This window comes from Pelmatolapia mariae, linkage group LG17, assembly GCF_036321145.2.
Source record: "Pelmatolapia mariae isolate MD_Pm_ZW linkage group LG17, Pm_UMD_F_2, whole genome shotgun sequence".
Classification (NCBI taxonomy): domain Eukaryota; kingdom Metazoa; phylum Chordata; class Actinopteri; order Cichliformes; family Cichlidae; genus Pelmatolapia; species Pelmatolapia mariae.
The window spans coordinates 5,100,982-5,117,836 of NC_086242.1; the positions used below are offsets into that span (position 1 = coordinate 5,100,982).

General features: G+C 40.9%; 1 protein-coding gene across 1 annotated transcript in view; it reads right to left on the reverse strand.

Annotated features, from left to right (window-relative positions):
- Positions 1 to 3,404: 3,404 nt before the first annotated feature.
- cerk (ceramide kinase) overlaps positions 3,405 to 16,855 on the reverse strand; it is a 47,158-nt gene continuing 33,707 nt past the window's right edge. The window contains exons 11-13 of the mRNA XM_063501331.1: positions 12,776 to 12,981; positions 7,010 to 7,188; positions 3,405 to 3,675 (exon numbers count right to left, since the gene is read on the reverse strand). Of these exons, the coding sequence (XP_063357401.1) occupies positions 3,552 to 3,675; positions 7,010 to 7,188; positions 12,776 to 12,981 (509 nt within the window). The 3' untranslated portion in view covers positions 3,405 to 3,551. The remainder of the gene's footprint in view (positions 3,676 to 7,009; positions 7,189 to 12,775; positions 12,982 to 16,855) is intronic.

Genomic DNA, 16,855 nt, shown 5'->3' on the forward strand with positions numbered 1-16,855 from the left:
CAACCTGTGTTACCTGGGACATGTTGATTTGTGGACTTGCATTCATATCCAGGGTGAGAAATTTTAACTGACATTACTTTCCAAATTTAGATTTCCATACTTGCCTATCTCGGTGTCAAAAAAAAAGAAACAAGATCCAGTCTGTGTGCAGAATGAGCACAGCTTGAAATACCACTCCATCTCAGCAGAGACCTTTGATGTCTGATGTTCTTTAATGAAACATCTCACTCACATCACAGCACCCTATTAAATCCCACTCATACAGGGAGACAGGTAAAGAGTGAGAGTAAGAAAGCCAGATCAGGAGACTGCTGACCTTTGTGTGCATGCGTGGGAGACAGTGTGTCTTTAAGAAGTAGAAAAAGAAGGGAATAAAACACCACTGGCATCAGACACACCATGAGTTCAAGCCAGAAAAAAAAATCTGATTTCAAAACCACTTTATTGCAGGTCTTCGTTATATAAAACATATCTAGTTACATCACAGCTTGTTTTGTGTACAGTGTGTACTAAAGTATAAAGTGTCAAAATTAAATTAACTTTATATTTTGATTTAGTTTACATCTTTATCATACACTAGTGGGTTCCACTAAAAAAACAGTTTCAGTGCCTGCAGACAGTAATGCACACAGTGCAATAGTCTGATAAACAGCCGTCATCTAACTGGACCCATGAAAAGAAGGCAGCTAAGCAAGGCAATAGAAAGAAGCCCTAATGTGATAACATACAATAGCACATATCCCAGTAAGTGCACAGTGGTGGTTTTATCCCAATAAAATTCCCAGACAAAGTTGCAAAACCCCCCCCTTTTTTTAAACTACATTTAATAGTTTAACCAACAAGTAACCAGTAATGTGTGACGTTACCATCTCTTTGTTTTTAGTTGTGAGCACTTGAGCAGCCAGCTGCGTAGAACCACCAGTGCCGTTCATCCAACATTAAAGATTGTTTTCACATCAACTACTTTCTAACTGTTGGAAAGTAGCATCATTTATGGTTTTACAAGATTTTGCTTTGTTTTGGTCTATTTCAAAGTCTTGCTCTTGACTCTCTCTTTGCATAAAAAGTGCTTGAGTTTTTAAGTGACAACAGCAGCTAAGCTGGCGAGCTAATTCATTTAGTATCATATTGATAATCTGAAAACATAAAGAGCATTAGACCTTTGACTCTAGATATGACAGTTATTCAAAATACAATTGTAAGCTCACATAAATTGGAGCAAACAACAGGAAAAACATGGGTGGAAAAATTTAAACAAAGGTTTAAAAGGTTTTGGTTAGAATTTCTGTTAGCAAGCTAAGCTAACTAGCATAGCTTTCAATAGAAAAAAAAGTTAACTTCCATAGCTTGTTACCTTTTTAGATTCCAATCACAAAATTCAAAGGGGTTTAATTTTGTTTTGTATTATCTGTCTGAAATTATACTGTATGAACATTACATACATAAAATTAATGACATTAAAAGCAAGTTTTTTTAAAAGCTAAAATGTTTATGTGTTTTAAGATGTCTGACAGAAAAAAGGTACCGATTATTGCATTAGTTACATTTGTGCGTTTGGTCATCTATAAAAATTTCTCACAAGACATCCTCACATATTTCTCAAGAGTGGTCTACCATATTGGACATGATACAACCATCAATCTCTGAGTAAAATGGTTAGCGTGTAGTTGCTAGAGTTTGTAACTGGTTGCAAAGAGGCCAACCAACAGCTTTTTAGCTTTGATTTACGTTGGTTGCAAGCCTGTACTTTTCATGAAGGATGCCAGCTTTTTTTAATAAATACTAACTCACTGCTTGCCAAGCGGCAAAACTTGCAAAAGTGCAAAGCAAACCAGAAATAAAATATTTGCCTTCATAGTAAATGTTGTGCCTCAGTGCTATAGTAAACACATTTAATTAAGTGCAGATTTTCTTTACAAGGTCAACAGCTTCAATTTCGGTTTGTATGACACTTTTCATGGCCTTACTACCGCTTGGAGAGTAGTTGGCAAACTGGCATGTTCCATGCAAATTACTGGTGAACGAGGCAATCTTCTACCTATCAAAGCACTTCTAAGGAGGTTTTGTCCAGCTGGTCAGGGATTACATATTTTCCCTAGTGACTGGTGGTTTCCAGGGAGTCACTAACTGATCTCTAGGTCTGTGTGACTAAGGCTTTATTCACTTGACCCTATGTTGTAACCATAATTGTCACACATCCAAAATGGGGGACAAACAAACATCACACTGTTAGTGGTCATGTGTCTGCAAAAACCTCAGTAACAACTCCAATCTGATGGTGAGACACCATCTGTAAAATGGCAGCTATGAGCCCCTAAGTAATAAAATCCAAATTATCATCATCATACACATACACACACACACGCACTCAAATCCCGAAGGACCTGCAGAAAACCCACTTTTACTTTAATCACATATACATGGACCCTCATGTATTATTACCATACACAGTTTTATATAGTCACTGTGAAAATAAAAGCTTCTTTTTATTTGCTGGGGACCGTTCTCCTGTGATATCAAGACCAGCTTGACCTCAAACAAAAAAAAGAAAGAAAAAAAAGGAAAAACTGAAGAAGACCATTTTCAAAGCAAAGCAATACATTATCTCTAATGATGTTAACAATGGATAATTTTAGCTAATCCCAGGTGATGATTAAACTGTTGGTAGTTTAGCCAGAGACGAGCAGAACTCAGAGCCACAGGTGCAGCGCAGCGGTGCTGAGACACACCAAATCACTTAGCAACCACTTTGCCTTATCACCAAGCAGTCACCGGGGTCCTGTTAGTGTATTAGCAGGGTACTCAGTTCTTTTCATTAGTGCCCCTGGCTCATATCTGCTTCCACCTGGGTCACAGATGAAATGATTTTTTCCCTTTTCCCCCAAAAAGGAGAGATTTGTTTTTTTCCTTTTAGCCTTGCTACTTTAAGTCTTTTCAGTTTATCAATGTACTTCACAGGGATTATTCTTCATCCTTCTTACAGAGCTGCATCTCTTTGGCTCTCTGTCCATGCTGTGTAGGGAGAAATCCCATTTATATTCTCCTTCATGGCAGGGTAAAGACCTTCTGCGATAGTTAAGTCCAGTTTCATCTGTTTGTGCGTATGTCTGCGTGTGTGGACTCCCGGGCTGCTTCAGATCCTTTGAGCTTAGACATCTTAATTTTCCAAAAAGTACAAATACAAAACCTGATATTTTGGGTTGTGGCAGCAGTAGCACATCATATCTCTGCTTACTTCAAGTTTCATGAGGCAATTTTGCACCTGAAAAGCCCCAAATGTCAAAGGGAAAATGACTCGTTGACTTGAAAACATGTGATGAAACTTTTCCTTGGATTTAAATGTTCCATCCTCTTAATGGGATGCTGAAGTGCTTTTTAGCTTTGCATTTTTCAAATAACACCTTTAAATTTCATTCCCTTTTTTTGCAAGGAGACATCAGCATTTAGGATTTAAACTGATATGACAAATGCGTTTTTCCAGGAAACTTTGCCAAGTTCAACTAAGTTGTTTTCGAGCAGCTAAATGTCCTGTTCAGCTCTCAATCCACTGACTAGTCTGTGGTTGGCTCCAAGGCACTGAGGGTACACGGGTCGTCCGACACACACTGCTGCTGCTGCTCCTGCTGCTGTTCCTCAATACCACGGGCAAACAGCCTGATCAACTGGCACTGGACACTGCAGAGATAAAGACACACACAAAATGCACCATTTAGCCTGAATAACAAACCATCAACTTAATGACTATGTTCTTTTCTGTGAGACTTTACTGCCCATGTGGCCGCAAAAGCAACGGAACGGCACCCCTGTGTTAGGACTCGACACGCAAACTTGAAAGTGACAGTCTGAGACACAGAAACCTTTAAAGCGCCGCCTATAACAGATGGAGTATATGCACAGAAAAAAAGCTGTAAAATGGCCGGTGTGTTGTACAGTCTTAATTACTACCTGTGCCTTTTTCTCCTAAATGACACCTATATTTATGTCAGAACACCTGCTGTTTTCTTGGAGGCGTAAGCAGCAGTTAATATAATGGTTTATCTCTAGATTCTATTTATACATGAAATGAAAACAAAATCAAGAAGAGGCATCTTCAGGTTGTAATTACATAAAAAGGTACCTTAGTTTGTTTGTAAGTACTTGTCTTTATCACAGTTGTGCCTTCAGTTTAACTTTTGCTAAAGATGTACTTCCTACATCGCACTCTTTTTTTCCCCTCCAACTTTCCTTCCGTCGCACCCGGGCTATTACCATTTATTATCCAAGCAGCACTCTGGCTGGCTCACTCCAAGAACGATTAGCGGCGAGGAAGAGGCAATAAAAGGACGGACTTCTGCTTTAATTAAAGGGGAGTAGCCTTTTAACATGGGGAGGGCCGTTAAATTAGCAACATTACAGCGCCATGCATCATTGGCGAAGTACAATGGAGCATGAAATAAATGATGCGTCAAGCGGTGCCACGCCGGCTGTATAGAGATCTGATAGTGGGGAAAGCTGAAGTGTGGACAGGGCCAGAATAATGAGGGGGGCTAATTCCATTGAGTTGCCAAGATTGTACAGCGGGGAACAGTGAAAGACTCTCCTGACCAGAAACTATTGGACACTAGTGGTGCTAATGGCACTGCTGCTCTCAATTCTGTCTAGCCACACAGGAGGACATCTTTATCACCAGCCCTTCTTTTATATTGACAATTTAGCTACACAGAGTATTGTTGTTGTTAGATCTTTAAATCCTCTACATGTTTTTTTTCCTGCTTTTTCTTTCCAAATTCAAGTTTTCTAATATAACTCCTTAGCATCTATCACACCACTCAAAACCTATTTCGTTTTTAGCCAAATAGTAAAACTAGATTTGGGCATTATAGTTTCTTTGCTAAAAACCCTTCCTTTTGCCTGTACCTCTAACCCTAGATGGGTCACTGATAGATATTAAAAGTTTGGATAGCTTGTAGCCAAGCTGGTATTGCCATGCTAACATGTTATCAGCCTAAAAAGGCTTCGGTCACTTAGGCCAGCGGGCCATGGACCGGTACTGGTCCGCGAGTCGTTTGGTACCGGGCCACAAGAGTTGAGGCTCAGGTGTGAAATTTATGGTTTTCAGGGTTTTTTCGTTATTTTTGATCGTTTTTATCGTTAACTCAGTTTCCCTGGGTCTTTCCCTTGAGTTATGAATACATTTTCTTTCTTCTGGTACCGGTACTGGTTTTATTTTGTTGTATTTATCCGCAACTCCTTAAAGGCCAGCTTGTGAAAATATTATTGTGGCTCAAAAAAGGTTGGGGGCTGCTGACTTAAGCCTGGAGCCCAGTTGGTAAGTCCCTGGCAACCTCCGCTAACTAGGTAAAAATGTGCATTCCCCAACCAATTTTCTACTTGTCGAGTAGTTTGGTATCTTCCATGTTAACTAAAGTGACTGCAGCAAACTCCAGCAACTACTTGCAAACAGTTGGGGAAAACTCTCACGACTGATGGTTGCCAACTGGTCTCCATGCCTGTGTGACTAGAACCTAAGGTCCATGTTCACCATCCTAAAACTCAGTCCACTTAACCTGTCATCACTTTGTCAGTGGCAGCTGCTCTTTAGAGGACATTTCAGGATCTCGTTAATTAGGTAACCCTTTTGTATATTGCCCACCCTGTAATATGCCAGTCTAAGTTATTCTTTGCTTGCACTGTTAGACACTTCTAGGTCTCTGGTCATCAGTCTGCTGACCTGTTCTGGCGTGTAACCATGCTAATGTTTAACAATTCTCACTAAAAACACAGTTATCTAAGGCTGATCTGAATGTTTCGATCTTTGATGGCTAAAATCCAGGATTCACCGAAGTCATTGGGATCAAGGAACATGCATGTCTGAACAGCTTTTCACAGCCATCTACCCACTACCTTTAGGTGTTTCAAAGCCATAAACGACCAAGGCGAAAAGGCAAAGTCACGGTCACCCAAGTCCACAGACTTCTTCCTACGATTTCAGTTTAGATCAAAGCAGCGGCTAAAAGTTGTACATCTGAGTTTTACTTCAGCGCACTGTGAATACAGAGTTGTCAGGCATACAGAACATAATCTGTTTCTACTTAGGCTTTAAGACATAATACTCAGGAACATTTGGGGCAATTTAAGCCAAGATTACAGCTTAATACCCAAAAGGAAAGTCTTTACCACAAATATCCAGCCATGATGATGCAATAGGTATGAGCCCTGCAAGTATTTCAATACTTCTTCCATTATACTGCTCCTACAATATTATGTGCTTCAATTCAGAACCATTTGCCAGTCGTCATCTATGCCGAGTGATCCAGGCCCGTCTTTACCGCTCCGCCACAGAGAGTTCATTTTTAGTGACAAGCTTCATAAGACGGTAAAAAGAAGTTATCGAGGTTTGCTCCTCTTTAGCAGGCAAAGTAGAGTTTAAAAGCATTAAAATGTCTAATATATGAGCAAAACATTCATCACAACTTATAAATAAAAATGCATTTTATTGTTTTTCCAGTGTTGGTTTCCCCAAGTTTGAGATTTCTTTTCTTTTTTCATTTTTTTTTTAAACACCTCAGTCTATTCCAGGCAATTTCACATGTTCACTGCAGTCACCAAACATTTCTATAAATCACCCAGAGGATCTTATACGAGTATGCAAATATGCATCTAAGTAGACCATGTAACTGTACCAAAAGTCTTCCTTTTTTGTTTTATTTAAAAGACGTTTAACCTCTTACCACAGAGGTTTCTTTGGTCCGGATATTCCCAGGTATTTAACCCCTAGTGGGATTTTCCCCTTGGAGGTGGTCCTGAGAGTTACTGACCCACCTTGTAATCATTTGAGTCTCGGAAGGGGTGTCAACATTATAGGTGCCACCTATAACGCTGCCCTGAGAGTCTGAGATTAAGACTACCATGACCTGGATGACATCATTCCTCACCTGAGCCAAATGCAGTATTTCTACAAGTCAGACCTTGGTTGAATCTCTTATGATGCCTCGTAGTGTACGTCGCACATGATTCTGTTGTCATTTACCTGACTTGAATGGCAACCTCAGGCAGGATCTCCCCATCGCAGCTCCAGCTGCCAAGGGGAGTGCTGTAGCCAGTCTTTGTTGCAGGCTCGCTCAGGTCTTCCAGTGAAACCAGTATGTGGCGCTCTGGCTCGAAGCGAAACTTCCTCACTCGGTGGACCTCTACAAAAGGGTGGTCAAACTGGGGGAGAAAGGCAGAGACATGAGAAATGATGAAAGGGGAGAAGACGGACAGATAAGACGGATAAAGGAACAGATGTTCCCACAGATGCTGCAGATGTTATGCTCCTGAATCACCTGAAAAGGTTTCAAAGTGAGGAAAGAAGCAGCTTGAGAGCCGACACAAGAGCTTATCTTTGTTTTCGTGCTCGACTAAATCAACGTTTCTTCATTCAGAGTTACAAGGAAATAAGACATACTGAACAATGAGGATGGAAAACAGCATTTTAGAAAAGAATTTCTAATTAGAATTTCCTCATAATAAGTTTCTCCACCAAATTTTGAACTACAGCTCAATATATAATGTATAAATGCTTGTCTAACAACAATAAATGAATGATTAACCCAATTATGGGGAACAGAGCCTTCAGTCCCTCTGCTCCTCGGCTCTGGAAATCTCTTCCTCCAGCAATAAGAAATATAAACTCTCTTCCTGCATTTAAGTCACAGCTCAAAACACATCTGTTCAAACTGGCTTATTCGCTTTAGTGCTGATTTTATCTGTTGTCAAGTTCTGTTTTGCAATTTTAACTTATTTTATGTATTTTATGACTATTGCTCCTTTTATTAATTTTGTTCTTTTGTAAGGTGACCTTGGGTTTTTGAAAGGCGCCCTCAAATAATATGTATTATTATTATTATTATTAAAGTTTCAAAGAGCAAGCGCATCTACTATCACATGTCCCGTTTTTCCTAACACATGGTAACATTACAGCCATGATGATTTACTGATATTTTATTGGAAGTTAAAAAACAATGGCATGAACAATCTTAAGCTGTTTTACTACACAACCATCTGTAACCATAACAACTGTTAAACACTGTTCTCACTGTTACAGTATATCATAAAAAAAAAAATCCTCCTGTCTACAATGATCAAAATGTATTCAACCTTCACTAACAGAACACTAAACAGACAAAGAAATGCTTATGACACATTAGTCTGGTCGTTCAAAGAGGTTGTAGAGACCTTGCATATGTGGGGCATCCACACTTTTCTCCTCATCCACTGCAGCTCAGGTGCTGTTATAATATTATGGATGTGCCAATCACGCGTATGATCGTCGTTTTAATCTCAGTTTGCTCAAAATAACGGCAACTAGTTCATGTTTTGGACAGTTTAGTCACATTGCAGGTTCTTGTGCTTCTTGGTAAGGCATCTTCTGACCTCTGCATGACCTCATTTTGTGCACCATATTCCCCCAGTCATACAGGAAGCTGTTTGCACTTCACTGACTGTTAGATTTGTGTTGTGCTGTCATTTTTTTCCCGCCTGCTCATTTCTTTATGTGTACCATAAGACACCCGCTCCCTGACATTCTTCATTTCCATTTGCTGTGCAAATGTACATCGCAGCACAAACCATTCATATGCAACACAAACCCCAGGAAACAAAGCCGCTGCTGTGTTGTACATTATCATTGTCATTATTATTAAATCCTTTATTTGAACAGTCTCACTGATATTGCAATCTCTTTTTCCAGCTATATATCAAAATTGCACTTTATGACTGATCACAAATTAAGAACAACGTTGAAATATTCCAGGGACTGCAACTTTATAGTTTGTTTTCCTCAATCGTAGCGAAGTATTTAAATAAAGGTTTTTTCAAGTTGCGCATGAATAACACGTACAGCTCAAGTTAAAGTGTCCTGTGACCTGATATTCTAAGCACCGTCTTTAAATTTGATTAAGGAGCAGAGGCAAGCAGGCAGTCTTTGCAGCAGGGCCTTGTAAATAAACATGATAGAGAGGACCACCCCACTTTTCCATACACGATGCCGCAGCGAGTAAGAAAAGAATCGCCTGTAATAAATCGTGATGGACTGTGACACACAGAATCGAGGCTTTCAGGTGGATATAGAAGCATGCATACAAACAATATCACCGTAATCAAGTGCAGACAAAATTGTGGATTGTACACTGATCTTACAACCTGTGAATGAGAAACAGGATTCGTTTCTGTATAAAAACCCATGAAAGACCCTTTATGCTGTTTCACTTTTCTAAAATACCCCTGTGATCTTTCAAAGCCCAGCAGGTGCCCATCACTGCAGGAACCCGGGCAAGTGTGGTAGTGGGAACGCAGACGGGTCCCATGACTTTGTCAAGGTCCTCACTGATCTCTGTCAGCACTGCCCCATAAAATAGACACAGACATTTTTACTGATGTCAGAACAGGTCAAACAATATGTAAGGGTTAACTGGCGGGCATTTATGCTAATTAAATCTACTGGAAAACCAAAACCTCTTGTTTCCTGAAGATTTCTCAAACTGATGGATCCATCAGGAGAAACTTGGAGTTCACCATCTTGTTCAACATGCATACTGGAGGAGCTGGGGATCAAACCACTGACATTCTGATTGGTAGGTGCCCCATTCAGGGCAGGGATAGCTCAGTAGGTAGAGTGGTGGCCCCATGATTGGAAGGTCGGGGGTTCAAATCCACTGAACGGCTACCCTGAGCAAGATACCGTCCCTACACACTGCTCCCCGGGCACCCAATGGCTGCCCACTGCTTCACTGAGTGAATGGGTTAAATGCAGAGAGAATTTCCCCACGGAGATCAATAAAGTATACATTATTATTATTCTACCACCTGAGCCACAGCCCCATCCAGTGATCAGAGAATCCCATTTTCCTGAAAAATTACACTTAAATTTAGTTTACAGGCTCCTTGTGTGTAGAGTAAAAATTTTATTTTTCCTACTGTCTTCTTACAGAACATCCTTATATCAACATGTGGGCCTTTTTTCCTTCTTTTTCCAGTGACAGATGTAAACAGGCAAAAAGGAGAGATGCGGGTCAGATAACATGCAAGTGCATGAAAACTGTGTGAACACTGGAGGAGTGAAGGAAAAGAAAAAAGAAAGATGAAAAGAAATTATTTTGTCAAAAATCCCCTTTCATCTCCGTCAGTGTTGCAGAAAGCGCACGGACAGAGCTGAACCTATTTTCTTAAACTTCACAGGGTGCCACTTTCTCTCTAAACTCCTCTCTGTTTTGTCTTGCTTTCTTTCTGTACCTTCCTCCCCTCTCTTTCTGACCCTCTCTCATCCTGAAAGTGGAGTGAAAGCCATTTATTTCACATCAGACCCGCTTTATGACTGCAGCCGCTTTGCATTCATGCTGGATGGTCTGCCTAAAAGGCTTTCTGACAAGGCCATGAATACGCTTAGTGGCTTCTCACTCCTTGTTTCTCTCTGCTTGGCTGGACAGTGATGCTGATATTAGCTGAACTCTGACGCAAAGTCCCGATCACCCTACTCATACTTGTCTCCTGTTCAGTGCCGCAAGTAAAGCGGCAAAGACAGCCTAGAGATGCAGCATGTCATCACTTTTCGTTGCCATTATCGCATTCAGACATCTGTGATTCCTGGACGGTGGTTAACGAGACTTCTTTTCTTTTCCTTACACAGCTGTGACAAGTGAGCGTGTAATATAAAACAAGCTTTAAACAGCAATGCTAGCTTATGAAGCTCAAATAGCCAGGGCTAACATGCTAATATTTAGAAGGAATAATTTCCAGCTTCATGTAGGATCTTTAATTTAGTTTTACTATCATTTGCTGTGAAATGATGAAAAAGAACACATGTATATTGCTAAAATATCTCCGAAACATGTCAACATCTACTTCCTATGAGGACCTGTATGTACCCGTACCTCTTTAACAGACGGGCAAACAAACTAAACCAGAAAAAAATGTGCAAACTCCATCACACATACAGCAGTTATTAACGTCTGTATGTTTTTAAAATTTCTCTTATGTGCCATTCAGTGTATGTCGCCCGTATGCAACACCAAAATTTGTATCTTTGATTGAATTTAGTTCAAATTATCACTAAACACCGAATTTAAAACATTCTGTGTAATCATGTAAAACAAACCAGTTGCTTGATTTGCAAACATTAAAAGGGAGGGAAATGTTGAAAACTGCTAAATAAACATCATGTATCATTTCATTAATAATTAAAACTAAGTGAAAATTCAGTTTGTTTTGTACCTTTACTTTGTAAAGCTGATTCAATGATCCGTGAATAAAAACGGAGTGGCATTAGTTGCACAGTTATTCAAACTGTGAATTCCCCAGCTCATGGAATAATAAAGGCCATCTTATTAGTACCATATATTCAATGTTTTTAATGCTAATTATTTTTTTAAATTAAGACAATGTGGTACTCTTGGTAATAGTGGTATTTGATTATAAATGATAGTTTCTGATTGTTTGGAAAAGTTGCTGATTGACAAATAAATATTCATTAGTTACATTGTTTGTTGTTGAAAACAGAAACAAAGAGCGACTTCCACATTTGGGAAATTGGGACAATTGAGGATCGCGCTACCGTTTACTAATTAGACCCAGACAAATCGGAGGTAATAGATAAACAGAACCAAACTGTGTCCCATTGCTAATATCTTGCTTTTGACTCTCAGCATTTGGATTATAGCATTCAGGGGAAATCCTCAGCAGTCAAAGTCATTTTAATTCCTACATTCAGCAGCACTGCCAGTGAAGGCTGGTAATTTTATTTTGTGCATGCACATTTCTCTGAGTCATCTAGATGCTAAAATATTTAATTGGGACTGGAGACACGCTTCGTGTCACTCGGAGCAGCAAAATCTTTCCCTTTGCTTGATAATTTCACTGTAACAGCACCCGCCTCTGCGCTCTACTTTGAATACCATTTTCTTTACTTTCATCATCGTCGAAATGTTTGCCTTTCTGTGCCACTGTATAATGTCAACTTTAAAACTGGAAATCTATCGGATCAAACCATATCACGGGGGTAATATTTTACCTTTGTGATTTAAATATCGGGGCACAACTGAAAAGGAAAATGTGACATTTAGAAATCGCCTCAGGATGCCAGCTTGGGCTAAAAACACTGGAAATTCACACTTTTACCAAGGCAGCTGGTGCAGATAAAATTACTTGAGATCCCTCTGAATGGGATAAACTTCCTGTGGTCCTTCCTGAGGTAATAATTACTAATCACTAGACTTCCCCTGGTAATACTTGTACTATCCTGTGAGGGCATTAGTCTGGTATGAGCCTGCTCTCCCATACAGTATATCCCTGATGCAGCGATTACCGGTGCCTCTCTGGACTAGGGTGGAGGTTATTTATGATACGTGGGAAGGCATAAGGGCTAAGACATTTGAACTAAAGTGAACCAGAGTTGAGAAATTGAGCAGAGTCAGCAAAGGGAGGTGCTAACACAGCAAGTGGGCAAACTCTTCCTTCTGCTCTCTCGATTACAGGCTCAACACACTCAATCCATCTGTGCACAGACTGGAAAGTCATCATGTTGAACTCGATGCTGTGCGTAGTGTTTAACATGATGATTGACAGAGGACTGCTTCACTGTTATCTGAAGATCACTTCTGTTATCCCTGCTGGATCCAAATTGCAGTCTTTTCCATTCAGTAATATTACGCACAGCATGCCCCGCGCTTTACATTTATCGCATCTTAACTGCTGCATGAATATTAGGTAATAGCAAGTGCACTGAGATTTAATTGCACACAGCGCAGCTGGGTACGCCTACCTGATCGTCTTTGTTGGTGTGTCGAAGAAGGTGTTTGAAGAAGTCCAGGCGGGAGCAGTTCCTCACCAGGATCAGGTCTGCATTGCCGTCAGCGAGGTGGGCGAAGGGTGACAGGCCTTTTGGACTTCGAGGACAAGCGCAGCTCATGTTGGCTGCGTTAATGGCAATAAACTCTCCATGGATCTCATTCCAGTCACTGCTGTCATCTGAAACCAACATCAGTACATTTAGGTTTACAAGAACAGACTAGATGAGGTGAAGTCATTCATACACAGATGTTACTCCACAAGCTGCAGTTCCTCTGATGGCCACTTGAGGCTGGCTCCAAAGGTGAGTCAATCCATACAGACTGATGTTAAAGTGCACGACTTTAGCTATAAAAAGAACGTCTTTGCAGCCTGTTTACATACACTTTTCCCCTTCTTAACATCTTTATGGCAGTGTATTTTTTTTTAAATGACCCACCTGTTTGGATTTAGTTTGGGGTGTAGCCACTTTGACTGTCACGTGTGTCAACAGAAGATAAAACTGTTTCAGCAGTCTGTTGCTCAGTGCTAACTAAAAGATATGTGCGTCTGCGAAGTGCACCTATACAGTTTATGGTTGCAGTTTGCAAGCAAACTTGGAAGTCAGCAAATATGGTGCTTTCCAGCTTAAACTTGTGCAGTTAAGAAATCAAAGGTTACAGTTGATGCATGTGTTATATATAAGTGTGTTAGGTGTTACATGCAGTCTGATTTCAAAACTGTGGGCACAAAACAGCTTAAGCTGCAAATTGTTCTGTGGCGCTTACAAAGTAAACTTACATGTAAACACTATTAAATTGTGCAATTACTGTTGTTTTGCATTACCTGTAATGCAAAACAACCATAATTACCGTTTTGTGATCATAAGAGGCACGCAACCCAAACAGTACTTTTCACTTTAAACACACCTTTGCAGAAGAGTTCAGTTTCATATCAATGCAGCAGAGAGATATACCGCCTTTAACTCAGAGTTACGTGAACTTTACGCATGGCAGTCTTCTCCAATGAAGTTTGGACACCTAAGCATAAATTCGTCCAAATTCCAAATTTCCAGAATTACTCCTGGAATTACTTTGGTAGAGCGTGCAGGAGATGGGCCACTTCTCCTCTCCAGCTCCTCACCTGACACACCTGCTCCATTCCTACACAAGCACAACTGGACATCAAATAGGTTTACACACTAGGAAGCTGGCATTTGTTGTATTTGAAAAGAATCTTTGCTACCAAGGTCAACAGTGAGTTCAGCGAGTTTCATTCAGTTGCACATTTCTAACTTTTGATTGCTGGATGTCAGCATCTTTCTCCTTAAAACCTTTAAAAACTTGACTTGGTTTCCAGTATTCCATATTAGGTTGCCAAATGTGTAGTAATCCATTGCATTGCTGAACCACACTACAGAGCTCCAAGCTCCCGGTGCTGTATGCTCCAAATAACCACACTCACTTTTATTTAGGTGCACTCCACTTGGAATTAAATTTGTCATGTTGATGGAGGGAAATGGTGAGTTAGCAGCAAAAAAAAATTAAAAAAATCAAGCGGTGGTGAATGAGAAAAAAAAGACTTTTTCACAACCCCACCTCAAGCGGTCGAAGGTAATCTTTTAAAAGTGTGAGGTTATCAGTTTGCTTTTGTCCATTTGTGCTTTTGCTTAACTTCTTCTGCTGTCTCTGCAATATTCAAACTCCTCCGTGTGACATTGAGACTCTTAAACGAGCAAACCTTGAGCTGAAGAGATTTTAAGCTCACTGGAACTTTACCTGCAATTCAGCTGCAGCTCTGCCACATTTGCAAAAAATGCCACATTTTATTTCGTTTTGCAGAATTCTGAAAACCTCAAGCTGTGTACTTGTACAACTGAGATAAGAGATGAAAAAAACCTCACTGAGCTTGATGAGCTCGTCCAGAAGGGTCCATTATCAAGCTGAAATGAATAATCTGTGCACCATCAGGTATGTGGGTTTTGAAATATTTTCTGCATTTTGCTAAGTCTTTATGAGTCCTGGGGTTAAGCTCCAAGCTTGTCACAGAGCAATAGTGATGCTGATGAGGGTCCATTAAGATCCAGATGTCTTGGCAGCCGTTCTCAGTGCAGCTACCCTGCTGACTGAGCCAAGATAGAAACTTCCCCGCCGACACCAATCTACCAAGGCTGCGAGTCTGCCGCTACAAAACGCAATTAAGCATGGCGAGGTAAGGGTCAACAAAAGAAAGAGGAAGTCGTACAAAGGTGGAAGGCTGATGGGTTAACCACGAGTTTGCTCGTTATGATTAAATGGCGCGTGTGGCCTCCCAAACCGCGAATGACAGACGCGATGGTTGCACTTCACAAATCACCACTCTGTTCCTCCGAGATTAGTGGCTGTTTACTTGTACGATGGCGTATCAAAGACACAGTGCTATCACCCACGGGACCGCTGGTGTCTGTCACCAGGGTGATAGTCGCTGCAGCAAGCTGGAAAAAAGTGATCACAGACATCCAAATTAGCATCTGACTGCTCCGCGAGCACCTCAGAGGGAAAATTATGTGATCTCGGAAAGCAAAACGATTCATTACCCACCCCCCCAACACACACACACACACACACACACACACACACACACACACACACACACACACACACACACACACACACACACACACACACACACACACACACGTTGCAAAAACAAACTTACAGAGGTGATAACGCGAACCAATGATAACAAGCCCACCGAGGCTACTTTAAAACAACAGCATTCTAATTGGAAAGCAGTGATGTAAAAGTTAAAGTTAAAAAAAAAAACAACAACAACAAGACATCCAACGGTGGACTGTAGGCTCTGCGTTTGGAGAATGTTTCCAAATGAGTGTTTGCTTTTGCAGGAGAGGCTGGCTCATTTGCAGTGAGGGAGTGTGTCGTGCCTCATTGATTTAGCAGTTGTCTGAGATTTCCCTCACCAGAGAAGAAGACAGGAAGAAGAAAAAAAAAAGCACAAAACAAACAGCAGCAGTGGCGTGAGGCAAAAGCTCCCTGTCAGTGCTGGCAGAGCCAAATTTTGTTCTGATTAGTGGAAGCTGGTCACACGGCCCGCACAGAGACACAAACAGGTTGTGCTTGCTTTTATATTTAAAACAGGCGACAAATAAAAAAATATAAACACAAAAACTCCAGAGGAGCCCTGAGTGCCAGATAGCCAAGAGAAGATACTGCTGAATTTAACATCCTGACACTAATTAGAGAACACGCACGCACAGATCATCTGGCGCTCAGAGTACACACACACACACTAACAGAGGAGTCAGTATTTCATCTGGCTCCAGAGGGCTTCTGCTGCTGTGTTGTGGTCTCGAGAGGGTTGGGGGTAATAAAGTGTGTGTGTATGTGTGCAAATGGTCAGAGGGAGAGCAGGAGGTGGCTGTCGTCCTCAGTCCTGTGCAGACAGAAAGACTCTGAGCACCGACTGGGAACATGTAACCTCGCAAAGTAGGCGCGAGGGCTGGATGCTGGAGATTCGGTAAATCAATAGGTTAAAAAGGGAAAAAAAAAAAGAAGGGGGCTGCGGGGGCATAACAGGGGAGCTATGCACTGTCACTAAAAATCACTTTACGTTTTCTCATCAATAACTCATCAAGAATCTCATCAAGAATTTTGCCATGCTGCGGGAGAGAAAGAGGAAGCAGAAAAAGGAGAAGAAAAAAATCAACCCAACAGAAAACCCAGGAGCGAAATGTTACGAGGGAGAAGATGATGCGGTTATTTACGCTCAGTCCACCTCAGGTACTTAATCTTTCGCAGAAAAAGAGAGAAAAATGCAAATCTTCCCCTGTTTTATGTGTACGACTTCAAGGGAAAGGACAGCCAGCGTGGGATTGTCTCCTCTCCTCTTTTTCCCCCTTCTTCTCCTGTGTCTATTCTTAAAACTACAGCCTGTAAAAATGCTCATTTTCACATGTATCAGAAGCCTGGCAATGGTTTCAAACTAGACAAACAAGCAGATAACGAGGTAGAGAAATGAGAAATGCACTTTTTCCTGTGTGATTAAGGCGGCACATTTCTAGTAATAAACCCGAACC